The 14,601-nt window shown below is 43.0% G+C and overlaps 1 protein-coding gene across 1 annotated transcript in view; it reads left to right on the plus strand.

Annotated features, from left to right (window-relative positions):
* Nucleotides 1–462: 462 nt before the first annotated feature.
* ghdc (GH3 domain containing) overlaps nt 463–14,601 on the plus strand; it is a 47,420-nt gene continuing 33,281 nt past the window's right edge. The window contains exons 1-2 of the mRNA XM_052102782.1: nt 463–708; nt 1,177–1,440. Of these exons, the coding sequence (XP_051958742.1) occupies nt 630–708; nt 1,177–1,440 (343 nt within the window). The 5' untranslated portion in view covers nt 463–629. The remainder of the gene's footprint in view (nt 709–1,176; nt 1,441–14,601) is intronic.

Genomic DNA, 14,601 nt, shown 5'->3' on the forward strand with positions numbered 1-14,601 from the left:
TAATTTTTGTGCCCATTATATTGTTGACAGATCTGAGCTACACACTATTAAACATACAAATGAATTGTTATATTGTGTATGTGTAAGGGTTATTTAAGCAGATTTTGGTTCAATAAACATCATCGTGCACAACAATAATAATGATTGGTGAATAATGTGATTACCCATGTTGTAATGTACTTTTTCAATATCAGTTGTAGTGTAATCATGTAAGAGTAGATGAAACAGTGTAGATACAGACTTTATGTACACAGTTCACTGTTGACAAATATTATATGCAGATTATATGTTTAACGTTTTCATTCGTTACTCTGCGAGTTCGACGATTGGCTACTGTCTCTGTTTGGACGATAATGATTGGCTGCTGTCTCCGTTTGGACGTCAATGATTTGCTACTGCCAGCAGCTGGTTCCTCCTTAACCTTCCGATAGTTAGTGACAGGCACTTCCTGCTGCCGTTTTTAGCTGAAAGAGAAAGCGTTTGATTTCCTCTGCATACTCTCATTCTCTGTGTAAAGATAATAAAGATATTAAACACATGAAAACTATTATGTATTAAACAAGTATGCCCTTGAAACAATATGCAAAAATAACTTGAATATAACCGGATGTTTCTTTCAACTGTTCGTGATGACGCAGAAACGTCAGCTTTTGTGGATAATTTTACCATGTGTTATTGCGTTTTTGGCAGTGACTAATATTGCTTGTGGTGAGTTTATTCAGTAGCATATTTTTAACCATTTCAATTGTTTTAACACGTATGTAAAACATCATTATGTGGATCCGTTGCCACTAACAAAGAAGTTATTGGTATTCTTTGAAGTATTTTGCAGTACCATGGTGCATGACTATCATTCTGTGGCATGTTATATCATGATATTACCATCTGAAACAAATGGCACCGTCACAAAACGTTTTATTTTGAAAGATGCTGTCAATGCAAAAAATTATTTATGCTGTCACTAAAACGTAGAATAAAGCGTAATTTAAACATCTAGAATTTTTTAATTTGTACTATATATGGTATATTTATATATTTTTTGTGTATTTCATATTTATTTAGAATATTTCAGATTCAATTTAATATGTATAAAGCCCAATACGCTGGCCGTGGGTGTGTTATTGTCGCCCCCTCTCGTCCAATCGCTATCAGTGCTGTTGTGTGTTTGTGTAACAGCTCCTGTGGGCTCACTCGTGCTGCTGGCTCTCTGCTGTATGGCTCTTCTATGGAAGTTGAAGATCGAGAATCGGTCTATATGGAGTGTTTTGAGTCAGTATGCGGCTGTGAGAGTTGTGTGCTGGCTTGGGAAGCGTCAGAGAATCCGACTGGAGTCTGACACACTAGACATTCACCGCGTTCAAGAGGAAACCCTACTGATGCGCCTGCGCAAACATGCGGACACGGTTTATGGAAAGCAGTTCGACTTCAGCTCAATTAAAGGTCATTCATTTGTGTTTTCACGTAGATTGGGCTTTATATGCATGGTTCGTATAGAGAAAGTTAGTAAAATGCTTGATTTTAACAGTTTCAAATGAATTACAAAACATTTTGTTATATTTTTATTTAGAAGGCTTGATGTTATAAAATAACTTGTTTTTTATTTCAGTTGCAATTATTTTATTTGAAATTGAAGACTATTTTAGTTTTAGCAACATTTCAAAATGTACAATATAAATGACATCCCACTTTTTAGTTATATATTTCCCACAGAAATATTTAACTATTTTAAAGTGTATTGTATTCCGAAATGTCATAAAAGCGTGGGGTTCTAGGGTCGGTGGATATTCGGGGCTATTCATTTCAAGCCCGTTTTTTTGTGCGAATATTTGTTCCGAACGCGCTTGTAAATAGGAACAATGCATTCCTATGGCTCTATTCACAACAGTCCAACAAATTGTCTGCCAACAGTCCAATTTTTTTTTTCTTCTTCTTTTTTGGGCTGTGATGAAACTTGACTGACCAATGAGATAAGAGCTGCTGCTGCACATTCCATTGCGTTGGTGCGGCTAGTCAGCTTGTAAACACCCCTGCATTAGATGCACACCTGTGAAACAATTAAACTTTATGCTTAGCCTAGTATTTATACAATATTTGCATGTATTATAAATGAGGTCTGGATATCGCCTAGCACCTCACAATACAACACGTATTGTAATAGACATGTCAAAGATTCAATATATTGCAGTACATCACAATATCATAATTTGAAATCGATTACAAATCAATTCCAGTGTCAATTACAATTCATTTGGGTATACACTTTAGTAGGCACACCTGTACACCTACTTATTCGTGTGATTTTTCTAATCAGCCACTCATGTGGCAGCAGTGCAATGCATAAAATCATGCAGATACGGGTCATGAGCTTCAGTTAATGTTCACGTCAACCATCAGAATGGGGGAAAAAATGTGATGTCAATGTTGTTGGTGCCAGATGGTCTGGATTGAGAATTTATGTAACTGCTGATCTTCTGAGATTAACAGTCTGTATTCCTTAAAAGGATAGTTCACCCAAAAATGAAACATTCTCTCTGTGTATGACTGATCTCTCTATTTATTCTGCAGAACATAAATTAAGATTTTTAGAATAATATTTCAGCTCTGTAGGTCCATATAATGCATGTGACTGGGTGCAAACATTTTGACACTTGAAAAAGTACATAAATGCAATCCATAAGACTCCAGTGGTTAAATCAATGGCTTCAGAATATAATAGGTGTGGGTGAGAAATGGATCAATATTTAAGTCAATTTTTGCTAGAAATTCTTCTCCCTGCCAAGTATTGGGTGCATGCATGAAGAAGAATGTGAAAGTTAAAATGGAGATCGACTGAGCAGGGAGGAGAATTTATAGTAAAAAGTGATTAAAGTATTGATGTGTTTCTCACCCACACCTAACATATCCCTTCTGAAGATATGGATTAAACTACTGGAGTCATGATTACTTTTATGCTGACATTAGACTTGGCACAATATCATAATTTTCACACTGGTGCGGTAATCACATTCACGCAGGGCTGGGCGATATGCAAGAAATATGTTAACGACATTTTTATTTAAAAAACATTTCTAAATTAAAATTGAATTGAAAATTAAACAAAAAAGAAATTAAAAATAAAGAAGTGGTAAAAAAAACATATATAACCACCTTTCTATTTACCATCAGGCAAATATCCATCTTTGACAACAGGTGGAAAATTACTTAAACAAATGAAGACAAAAAAAACAATTCTAAATCATCATAATAATTATGATGATATAATCACTAAAATATAAATCGTGGTTCGAGATGAATGTGTTTTTGTATTATTTTATGATTTAATCACAGATGTATGAGCTATATATAAAGTGGCCTTGCAGAGGGCAAATAAAGCGAACTGAACTCAAAGCACCGCCTGAGCTGAGGTGTCTGAGGTCATTTGCAGCATTCTCATAGACAATAATATTCTTGGCAAAAGAATTTCAAAAGACTGAAACAAAAAAGAGTGAGAACCCTTTACATTCACATGTTCCACAAGACTGCACCCCTCCGAACAAACAGTATGTGACATGCGCATAGACGGCTTTTCTGTCATTTGATCTTAAAAATATTATAAAATGTGTTTCTTCAAGCTCGTGTCTGTGTGTCTAACAGCATTTCTTGTTGTTCCAAATCCGAGACGTCTTACGTTTACCTACCATGCACATTATATTCACTACCTGCAATTAAACGTCTTCTGTCAGTGCTTTGCTGCATGTGTAAATTGATACGTTGGTAAAGAACATCTGGATTTCAATGCGTTATTTAGGTAAATTTATCATGGCTCGCAAACTCTTCATTAGGCAGCTATTCTTTACTTAACGAATAGAATATCCGTTAGGCTATTGTATTGATATTAGAAGTTCCATTCATAATGTTTACCCGTATAAAAAACGTTGTCCCTTGTACCTCGTAAAATCGGTAACACCGTACACTTTGACTTGATTTTTGGAGCTTCAAAATCTTGTCACCCTTTCACTTGGACCTACAGAGCAGAGATTTTCATCAGCAGATGAAAGAAAGTCATACATATCCGGGATGGTATAAGGGTGAGTAAATGATGAGAACATTTTAATTTTTGGGTGCAATATTCCTTAAAAATGCATTAAAACATGGAAAGAACCTAATGAAACAGTTACACCAAATGAGTAAAATAAATGCCTTAACGGCATTCAAATTTTAATCTTATGCATTTACTCAGTTTACTCAGAATGGTGCCAAAAAGGCAGTATAAGGCAATGTAAGTGTAGAAAAACAAATTTCAGAACCTCTTTTTTTAATGCAAGGATAATATAACACAAAGCATTCCTGTAACTGCTCTTTTTCTCACCATGCACAAGAAACCCTGAATTCAATACAAGTATGCAATAATTAATGAATAGACCATGAGCCTGTTTTATTTTATATAATTTTTAATGTTATGCATCATATTATGTACCAGTTTTACTCTATTTACATTATTCCATGTGTGTTTATATCACTGTACCTTGTGTTACATTATCCAAGCATAAAAAAGGGTTTGGGAGTCAGTTTGGAATATTCTTGTCGCAAAATACATGTGTAAATATAAAGATGACATAAATTATGAAACAGCGCTCTTTACTCATCTCACTGGTATAAAAAAACACAGATTCTATATACCTTAAAATGCATAAAAACATAAGAACATAATAAAGTAGTTACATAAATGCCTTAACAGTATTATGAATTAGGTCAGAGTTGGGGTCTGGGTATCTGGTGTCTTGAGTTTGAATCCAGGGAGTGCTAAGTAAAACCAGCCAGGTCTCCTAAGCAACCAAATTGGCTCGGTTGCTAGGGAGGGTAGAGTCACATGGGGTAACCTCCTCATGGTCACGATTAGTGGCTCTCGCTCTCAGTGGGGCGTGTGGTGAGTTGTGCGTGGATCGCGGAGAGTAGCACGAGCCTCCACGTGCTGTGAGTCTCTGCGGTGTCATGCACAACAAGCCACGTGATAAAATCCATGAATTGATGTCTCCAAAGCCAAATGAGACTTGTCCTCTGCCACCCGGATTGAGGTGAGTATCCACGCCACCACGAGGACCTAATAAGTAGTGGGAATTGGGCATTCCAAAGAAAAGAAAAGGGGATAAAAATTTTAAAAAGAATAAGGTCAGAGCAGGAAAACTAAATAAATATATTTGTAGAACAGCGCCATCTACTGTACAGGGTTCGTTTTATTTGTGATGATTATTGTTTGACCTTTGGTCTGCAGTTAGTTACGCAAATTTGTCAGGAATTTGATGTGAATAGGCCTTTAGCCCAGACCTCTGTAGATATATGTGGGGCCATCCTTTGATGAAATGTAATACATGTTAGTTTTTATTATAAAAAAATATAGTAACTGTATTAGTTTTACTTCAGTAACTATAGTTATGTTTATAGTAAAAACATAATAACCACAAAATTTACCATGGTTTTACTAGAGTGTGATTTTCTGGGGGGATTTCCCTGCCTCTGCTTTTGGTCAGACTGAATGCCTTTCCCATATCCGACAATAGATAGTGGGGTATTTAAAAAAAAAAAACATATTCTTCCGGGTGGAATATTAATCAGTGGGTTTATGCATACATCACATTAATAATTCGACAAAAGTGGCTTGAATGACAAAATCAGTCCAGTTCCATAGTTTGTCGCTGTGATTGTGAAAGGTTGACAGCCAAGGACACACAAGGATGTATGTACCTTATATGTCTAAATATCAAGGAAAATTTGATTCTCCATTTCATGACCCCTATCATATTTCAGAGCTCAAACTGAAACAAAGAAGCAAAGAAAAGCAAGACAAGCAGTCATAACATTACTACATATAACATATAAACATATCAAATAGCCAGCTGCAAACCATCATCACAAGTTGACCCAGGCCCAATATTTTAGCGTAATATTAGGTCAAATGTTTATACAGAAATTGGTCATCAGTGTGTTTTTATATTTGATATTACTGCGAGATATTAGGTGAGATATATCTAGTCCACACAGCGCATTGTCGCTGCCACCTCTGTTTCACCAGACCAATAAGATTTGTATTTTATCTTGTATTAGTTGAACTCCTACGTGAAAGGCATTTGTAACGACTTGTTCTGCATTTTCGTTATAGTTTAGATTTGACATGCTTCTTTGGTAATTAAATTGCACCTTACAGAGGCTGCAAAGTACTTAATTCATCCCTCTGTGCTTGTTTTGCACAACAAATAGTGTTAACAGGTCCTTTCCCCATCATTTGATCACTGTTACGGTTGTTGCATGTTGGTGTGTGCATTAGTGTAATGACACCAAACAGACACATCGCAAAGGTTGCGCCCTCCTCCGGCCAGTGTATATGCTGTTTTATGCTTCATTAACGGTAAATTTGTTAATAACGATTAAGAAAAATTAACTCGTTAAACTTTTTTAATTAATCACATGCGTTAACACAGCCTCAGTTTCCTGTTTTTGGCTGACAGAAGTGGAATCCGACATGGTCTTCTGCTGTTGTAGCCAATCCGCCTCACGGTTCGACGTGTTGTTAATTCTGAGATGTTATTCTGCTCATTACAATTGTACAGAGCAGTTATCTGAGTAGCCTTTCTGTCAGCTCAAACCAGTCTAGCCATTCTCCTCTGACCTGTCTCATCAACAAGGCATTTTCATCCGCAGAACTGCTGCTTACTTAATGTTTTTTGTTTTTGGCACCATTCTGAGTAAACTCTGGAGACTGCTGTGCGTGAAAATCCCAGAAGAACAGCAGTTACAGAAATACTCAAACCAGCCAGTCTGGCACCAACAATCATGCCACGGAGTTTACAGTGGTTAACCTGTTGATACGCAATCGCCCGCATGTGGTGGTGACGTCACTCTGTTTACATTTAATATATAATTTACTGTCTATAAATGTAATTTATGTTAACAAATTGTACATCTATTCAAAGGTCTAAGGGTTCAACACTGATAGCCGATCTCTGTTTCACGATAGCAATGCTCCAGAAACAGCAATTTAGTTATTTGTGCCAGAAGTACAAATTAAAACATGCAATATCAAAACGGGACTTCATACCTTTTTTATGAAAACACGATCGCCAGATGAATCCAGTTCAACACACTTGGGTCAATTGTCCATGACAAGTGTTCATTGAGAAACATCCAATAACACTTTTTGTCCATAAAAGTGATACATCTGAGAAATATTGATATACTCTCCATTGTTTACATGGCAGCGATTTTCAGAGAAAAAAACAGGAACCTCATTTTTTTAGATCATCTTTAAATTTGAAACATAACTTCTTTACACTTGTGGCTTTGAGAACATTGTTATTTCTGGGTTGTCTTGGCACTTTTATTATTGTTTTTTTTAGATTATATAAACATGTTCAGCAGAAAATATTTCTATTACTATAAACTTAAGCTTCTCTAACTTTAAAAGATAACAACATATATTAAGCCCAAAGTGTCTTCTTTCAAAATATACTACAACTGTGTCCATACTCCAAAGGGTCCAGTAAATACAACCATTTAAGTTCAGGTATGTCATTTTCATGGTTTGTGCTCAAAAAGGGGGTGCGTATCAACAGGTTCAAATCTCCCGTAATCAATACAAGATCTCGGACATGAAAAAAGCATGGCTTAATTCAATGCTACATTGCTTAAGTAAAATTTACAAACAAAGAGTGAGTAAAATTGACTTGAAATGGAGTATTGCAAATTAGGGCTGCCCCCTGATAGTCGATCAAACGTTAGTCGACGAGAAGAGTCTTGGTTGACCAAGTTTTGATTGGTCGGTTGGTCACAAAAAACAAAACCTCCACAGGAAGCTGACGAACACCAGTATTACCACTGGTTGGAAGCTAGGTGGTACTATGGGCTAATTTTCGTTTAGCAGGGTTAGGGTTAAGGCTACACACTAAAGCAAGACACCTTGATTTCAAACTTTGAACTTATTTTAACAAAAAATTCTAATGAAACTGGAAAAACTTAAATCAAATACATTTCTAAATTCAAAGTGCACTCCAAACGAAACGAAAAAGCAAATAAATAAATAATAAAGTGCTAAAATAATATATATATATATATATATACACGTAACCTCCTTTCCAGTTACCGTCTGTCAAGAATCCGTCTAAACATGCAGGTGGAAAATTACTTACACAAATCAAGACATAAAAACAATTATGAATGTAAAGATAAGAATTATAATGATATAAATCATGGTTCGAGGTGAATGTGTTTTTGTATTATTTTATGTTTTAATCACAGATGTACAGGCTGCAGAGTTGCGTTCACAATGAACTGCTCTGTGGAAATGAAGTGAACTGAACTCAAAACACCTCCTGAACTGAGATGTCGGAGGTCATTTGCAGCACTCATAGATGATACTGTTCTTGCAACAACAAAAAAATTCAGAAGACAGGAACAAAGAAAGAGTGAGACCCTTTTACATACATGTGTTCCACGAGACTGCACGCCTCCATACAAACAGCGTGTCATACGTGCCCATAGACGGCCTTTCTGTCATCTGTTCTTAATAATATAATAAAGTGTGTTTCTTTAAGCACGTGTCTGTGTGTCTAAGGGCAAATTCATTTTAATATTAATTTGAAAATAATAACAGCCTAATAATAATAGTAATTTAATAGCCTACATTAATGGGGAAACGAGCCAAATATTGTCTTGACATGTTCAAAGGCATCAGCTATTGGTGATCACTGACCATCATCGATCCCCGAGATCATTGTCTGTCGGCACAACCCGAATGTACATTTCTCTCTATATATTAACAAAATGTTCAGAAAGTCTCCTTGCTGGTTTTTCCGACACATTCAGAATCATTACCGCTTTTGCCGGTGTCACTGTGTCTCGCTCGGTGCGTGCGCTTGTAAAATGTATATTTTAAAGGCTCATTATTATGGTTTAGTATTTCTCTGTAATGTAGAACAGTGTTAGCAATATTACTTATAACATTCTTTCTCAGCCTTGGAACTCAAACTATAACCCCAAAATATCGCACCTTATTGCAAAGTAATCTTTACTTGAGAATTACTAATTAAACCCACCATAATTTGTGTGTAGCCTTTACTTGAAAATGTGGTGTTAAATTTACATCTTCAGCAGAGAAGTAAATCACGCTGAATTTCTCGCAAGATGTTAAGCTTCACATATTGGCTGTTCATGGCAAACGTCACTCATTCATGTGCACGTGCTTCAGGGTTAAGCAAGGTCAAACTCTGAGTTGACAGAAAAGGTTTATAGCAAATAAGATCTTGAGATTGCCGAACCCAATGTAACCCGCTCTGGCTTTTATCTGGATTTGTCAACCTGAAATTACTCTGTAATTCTGGGTTTATTCAACTAGCTTTTTGAAACGGGCCACTGGGCATCAGACTGTTTAAACTTTTGCATTACTGTCAGTTAGTGAAAGAACTATGGACTGATAGAACTATAGACTAATTTAAGTATTTGTTACAATACTCAACCGCTGTAACAACATGTAAATAGAAACCTTTGACACAACTGGAAGAGACTTAAATGGAATGATTTTACGATTAGTTAATCATGGCAGCCGTATGTTGTTTTTTAAGGGTTTCTTTTGTTGCTTTTATTAGACTGGGCATGGGGTGTAATCATTTTGTCTGTGTAGGAACATTCTGGTTGTTTAAAAAATCAAAAGATATCTTAAAATTGTATTCATTTTTTTTTAACTTGCTTCTGTTCTGTTAGTTTTATGCTGTGTCAACGTCATGTCACAATTACCATAATTATGAGTTCCCAACCTTTATGTCTGTATACTGTAGAACTTGTAGACTGATTAAAAGTTGGAAACTCTTGCTTAATTCTAAATGTCTAGGTTACGTATGTAACCTCGTTCTCCGATGGAGGGAACGAGACGTTGTGTCAGAGAAGCGTCACTAGGGGTCTCTCTTGAGCGCCGATAATCACCTCTGATCTATGAAAAAAGGCCAATGAGAAGTTGGCAGCCAGTATTTGCATATCCCACCCCAGACATACGGGTATTTAAGCGGCGCAAAAACGGGAGTTCATTCAGGATTTTTCTGAGGAGCCGGAAATGGTCCGGCCACAACAGTGGCTCAGCTCAGCGACGTGGCGGGAAGACACAATGTCTCTTTCCCTCCATCGGGGAACGGAGGTTACATACGTAACCTAGACGTTCCCCTTCTGTTGCTCTCTCTACGTTGTGTCAGAGAAGCGACACTAGGGGTCCACTTATAAACATGCCATGCGCTGAGCCGTGTACGTGAACTGCTGATACAGGAGCGAGCAGGTATTCTTACGTGCAAGACGACCAACTGTATCAGACTGCACGTACCCTTCCCCAATGCCCCATTAAGGCCATCAGAGTCCTTCTCGTTACCCTGGAGGGGGGGAACAAGGCTGGGCCTCTTTTCTCTCTCTGTTTCTCGCATAGAGCAACTACAGCCGGGGCCCTTACATGCATTGAGGGAAGGGGGTCTTAGAAGACCCTGCGGAGGCCACACCTACCCCACAGGGGAGGCAAAGGGTGGCAGATACCTCACATGGCCTGTCAGGACCTATGTGGAAAAGTTGGTGTGGTGGTAGATCCAACCTTGTAGAGGGGGGATAGCGTACAGCACGGCGACCAAGGCAGTTGTAACTGCCTAAGGGAGACGCGGGAGTCCGCTCGTGAGGGGACAGTACCGTGGAATTACACACAGGGGGAGTCCGAAGAGGAGGCCTTAGCTACCTGTGGAGCACCTATTCCAGTACAGGGTAGATTGGGTACCTGTAGTGGCTTGGGTCGGCGAGTTCTTCCGCTGAACTGCGGACCCAAAAGGGCTAGGGAGGAGTCAACCAGCGACCCGAAGATGGGATCTCCTGGGAACGGAGGCGCACTATTTTACCTCGGTTGAGGGAAAAGGCGCTAGGCGCAAGCGATTCACCCAGCCAGTTCATCAGCGTGTTACCGAGTTCTACGGGCTCGGACCTGAGAAAACACGGGACGATACTGACTCAACTCGGAGATTGTAGAATCTCGAAAAAGTGTTAGGTGTTGCCCACCCTGCTGCTATGCAGATGTCTGCTAGGGAGGTGCCCATGTGGATGCAACACCCCTGGTGAAGTGAGTTCGGACCCGCAAAGGGGGGCACGGCCTGGGTGTGATAAGCCAATGAAATGGCGTCGACAACCCAGTGGGCAAGCCTCTGTTTGGAGACAGCTTTCCCTTTCTGCTGTCCCCCTGAAGCAGACAAAGAGCTGCTCAGAGCGTCTAGAGCTCTGCGTGTGGTCCAGATAGATACGCAAGGCACGTACTGGACACAGCAACGAAAGGGCTGGGTCTGCCTCCTCCCGGGGAGCGCTTGCAGGTTCACTACCTGATCTCTGAAGGGTGTGGTAGGAACCTTGGGCACATAGCCTGGTCGTGGTCTTAGGATCACGTATGTGTCTGCCAGACCGAACTCCAGGCAAGTGTCTCTAACAGAGAACGCTAGCAGGTTCCCGACCCTCTTGATGGAGGCGAGCGCGATCAGCAGGGCGGTCTTGAGAGAGAGGGCCCTGAGTCCAGCTGAATCTAGCGGCTCGAAGGGGGGTCTCTGGAGGCCCGTGAGGACGACCGAGGATCCCAGGAGGGAAATGGGTTAGCCCGGGAGGGAGTCAACCTCCGGGCACCTTTTAGGTACCTGACAATTAAGTCGTGCTTACCAAGAGACTTGCCATCTACCGTGTCGTGGCGGCGACATACACCTTGAGGGTGGAGGGGGACAGCCTCCTCTCCAGCCTCTCCTGTAGACCTAACCACGCACTTCTGTGGGTCTTCAGCTCGGGAAGAACACCAGTTTGCGAACAGACGCCACTTTAGGGCGTAAAGATGCCTGGTAGAGGGGGCTCTGGCTTGGTTGATAGTATCTATGACGGTCGAATTTAGGCTGGCTAGATTTTCCGCATCCCGTCCAGGGGCCAGACGTGGAGGTTCCAGAGGTCTGGGTGCGGATGCCAGAGCGTGCCCCGTCCCAGAGAAAGAAGGTCCTTCCTCAGGGGAATTCGCCAGGGAGGGGCTGTCGTGAGGAGCGTGAGGTCCGAGAACCAAGTCCGGGTGGGCCAGTAGGGGGCCACCAGAATGACTTGCTCTTCGTCCTCCCTGACCTTGCATAGCACCTGTGCAAGAAGGCTCACTGGAGGAAATGCGTACTTGCGCAGTCCCTGCGGGCCAGCTGTGTGCCAAAGCATCTGCCCCGAGGGGAGCCTCTGTCCGGGTATACCAGAGCGGGCAGTGGGAGGTTTCTTGGGAGGCAAACAGGTCTACCTGGGCCTTGCCGAACCTGTCCCAAATCAGCTGGACCGACTGGGGTGGAGCCTCCACTCTCCGCCGGGCAAGCTTTGTCTTGACAGTGCGTCCGCTATCACATTGAGGTTGCCGTGGATGTGAGTGGCGCACAGTGACTCGAGTCGCTGCTGACTCCAAAGGAGGAGACGACAGGCGAGCTGTGACATGTGGAGGGAGCGTACTCCGCCTTGGCGATTTATGTAGGCTACCACCGTGGTGCTGTCTGTCCTGACTAGGACGTTCTTGCCCCGAATTAATGGGAGAAACTTCCTCATGGCAAGAAGAACAGCCAGCAGCTCTAGGCAGTTGATGTGCCAGTGCAGCGGGCCTCGGTTCCACCGGCCTGCGGCTGCGTGCCCGTTGCACATGGCGCCCCAACCCAATTTGGAGGCGTCGGTTGTAACCAGAACGCGTCGGGACACCTGCTGCAAGGGTACTCCTGCCCGTAGAAAGCAGAGGTCTGTGCAGGGTTTGAAGGTTTGGCGGCAGGCAGTGGTAACTTTCACGTTGTGCGTGCCGCGGTGCCATGCTCGTCTCGGGACTCAAGTCTGGAGCCAGTGCTGAAGTGGTCTCATATGCATCAACCCCAGCGGCGCGGCTCTAATCGTTTTAGAGGGACCACGGCACCTGGCTTGAAGGAAGCGAAGCATTTCAGCACTGACTGAGCATGCTCGTTGGAGAGACGTGCTGTCATTGAGACTGAGTCTAACTCCAAACCGAGAAAAGAGATGCTCTGGACTGGGGTGAGCTTGCTCTTTTCCCAGTTGACCTGAAGCCCCAAATGGCTGGTCTCTGTGCGCGCATAGTAACTCTCGCGAGGGGGCCAGGATGAGCCAGTCGTCAAGGTAATTGAGTCCTTCAGGTCTACCGCTGCGAACCAATCTAGATGCCGGACGTCAGATAGAATTTGTTTCTGGGTGAGCATTTTGAACGGGAGTTTGGACAAGGTCCGATTGAATACTCGCAGGTCCAAGATCGGTCATAAGCCGCCGCCTTTATTGGGTACAACAAAGTAAGGGCTGTAGAAACCCTTCTTCGTTTCGGTTGGAGTGACAGGCTCTATCGCGTCCTTGGCTAAAAGGGAGGCAATTTCTTCGCGCAGGGACTTGGCATGTTCGTTGTGCACTGCGGAAAAATGAATGCCATGAAGGGGGGTGGAGGCCTGGCAAACTGAATTGCGTAACCGAGTCGAATGGTCCGGTGCAGCCAGCGTGATGGGCTGGGCAGTGAAAGCCACGCCTCTAAGCTCCGTGCTAGGGGCACCAAGGGGACAAGTATTTTAGACATACCCGGCGGGGCTTCACAGCGGTGTGGAGCAGGTAACGCGGCGTCGGGAGGCAACGTAGCGTCCCGAGGCTCTGGTGCTGAGAATAAACTCAAAGCACTTACCTTGCTCCGCGCACCCGGCAGGGGGCGGGTTCGTGACTGAGGAGGAGGACTGATGCTGGCGTCCTCTGGACTCGTCTGAACTGGTCGGCCGGGGAACAGTCGTAGGGCTGAGGGCGGGGACACTCTGCTTTCAGGCTGACGGCCTGAAAGCAGAGTGCCGTGAGGCCACATGACCAGAGACAAAGGAAATAGCTCTTTTATTGAGAATTTGGGTACAGCAAATTAAAAAAACACAGGATTCTCCTCCCGGCCCTCCACTGGGGGGACGGAGCGGTCTTAGCACCTCCGGAGCTAACGTCTTGGACTCTGGGTGCGTTGTCTCAGGAGCACCTGGGAGCCTTCCAGGTCCTCGAGGGGGTCCGTGAGACAGGGGGCGTGCGCTTCCCGTGGTTTGCTTGACGCTGGGGCTGAGAGCTGGGCCCGGGTTGAGGCGGAGCAGAAGGTCTTCTGGCCGCGGGAGGATGCCCTCGGCGAGCAGATGGGGCATGGGCCGTGGCGGCAGGCTTGCGGCGAGGCATGATGTGAGAAATGGCCTCCGTCTGTTTCTTCACTGTGGAGAACTGCTGGGAGAAGTCCTCGACGGTGTCGCCGAAGAGGCCAAACTGGGAGACAGGGGCGTTGAGGAAGCGAGTGTTGTCAGCTTCACGCATCTCAACCACGTTCAGCCATTGTTGACGTTCCTGGACCACCAGCGTGGCCATCGCCTGCCCGAGCGCCTGCGCTTTGACCTTCGTCGCTCTCAGGGCGAGGTCGGTCGCTGAGCGCACTTCCTGCAGCATGTCGGGGTCAGGGCCACCCTTGTGCATGTTTCGCAGTGCCTTGGCTTGGTGGACCTGCAGGAGAGCCATGGCATGCAGGGCGGAAGCGGCGCGTCCGGTGGTGCTGTAGGCCTTCGCGGTCAG

The sequence above is a fragment of the Xyrauchen texanus genome, chromosome 33, assembly GCF_025860055.1.
Source record: "Xyrauchen texanus isolate HMW12.3.18 chromosome 33, RBS_HiC_50CHRs, whole genome shotgun sequence".
In the NCBI taxonomy this organism is placed as follows: Eukaryota; Metazoa; Chordata; class Actinopteri; order Cypriniformes; family Catostomidae; genus Xyrauchen; species Xyrauchen texanus.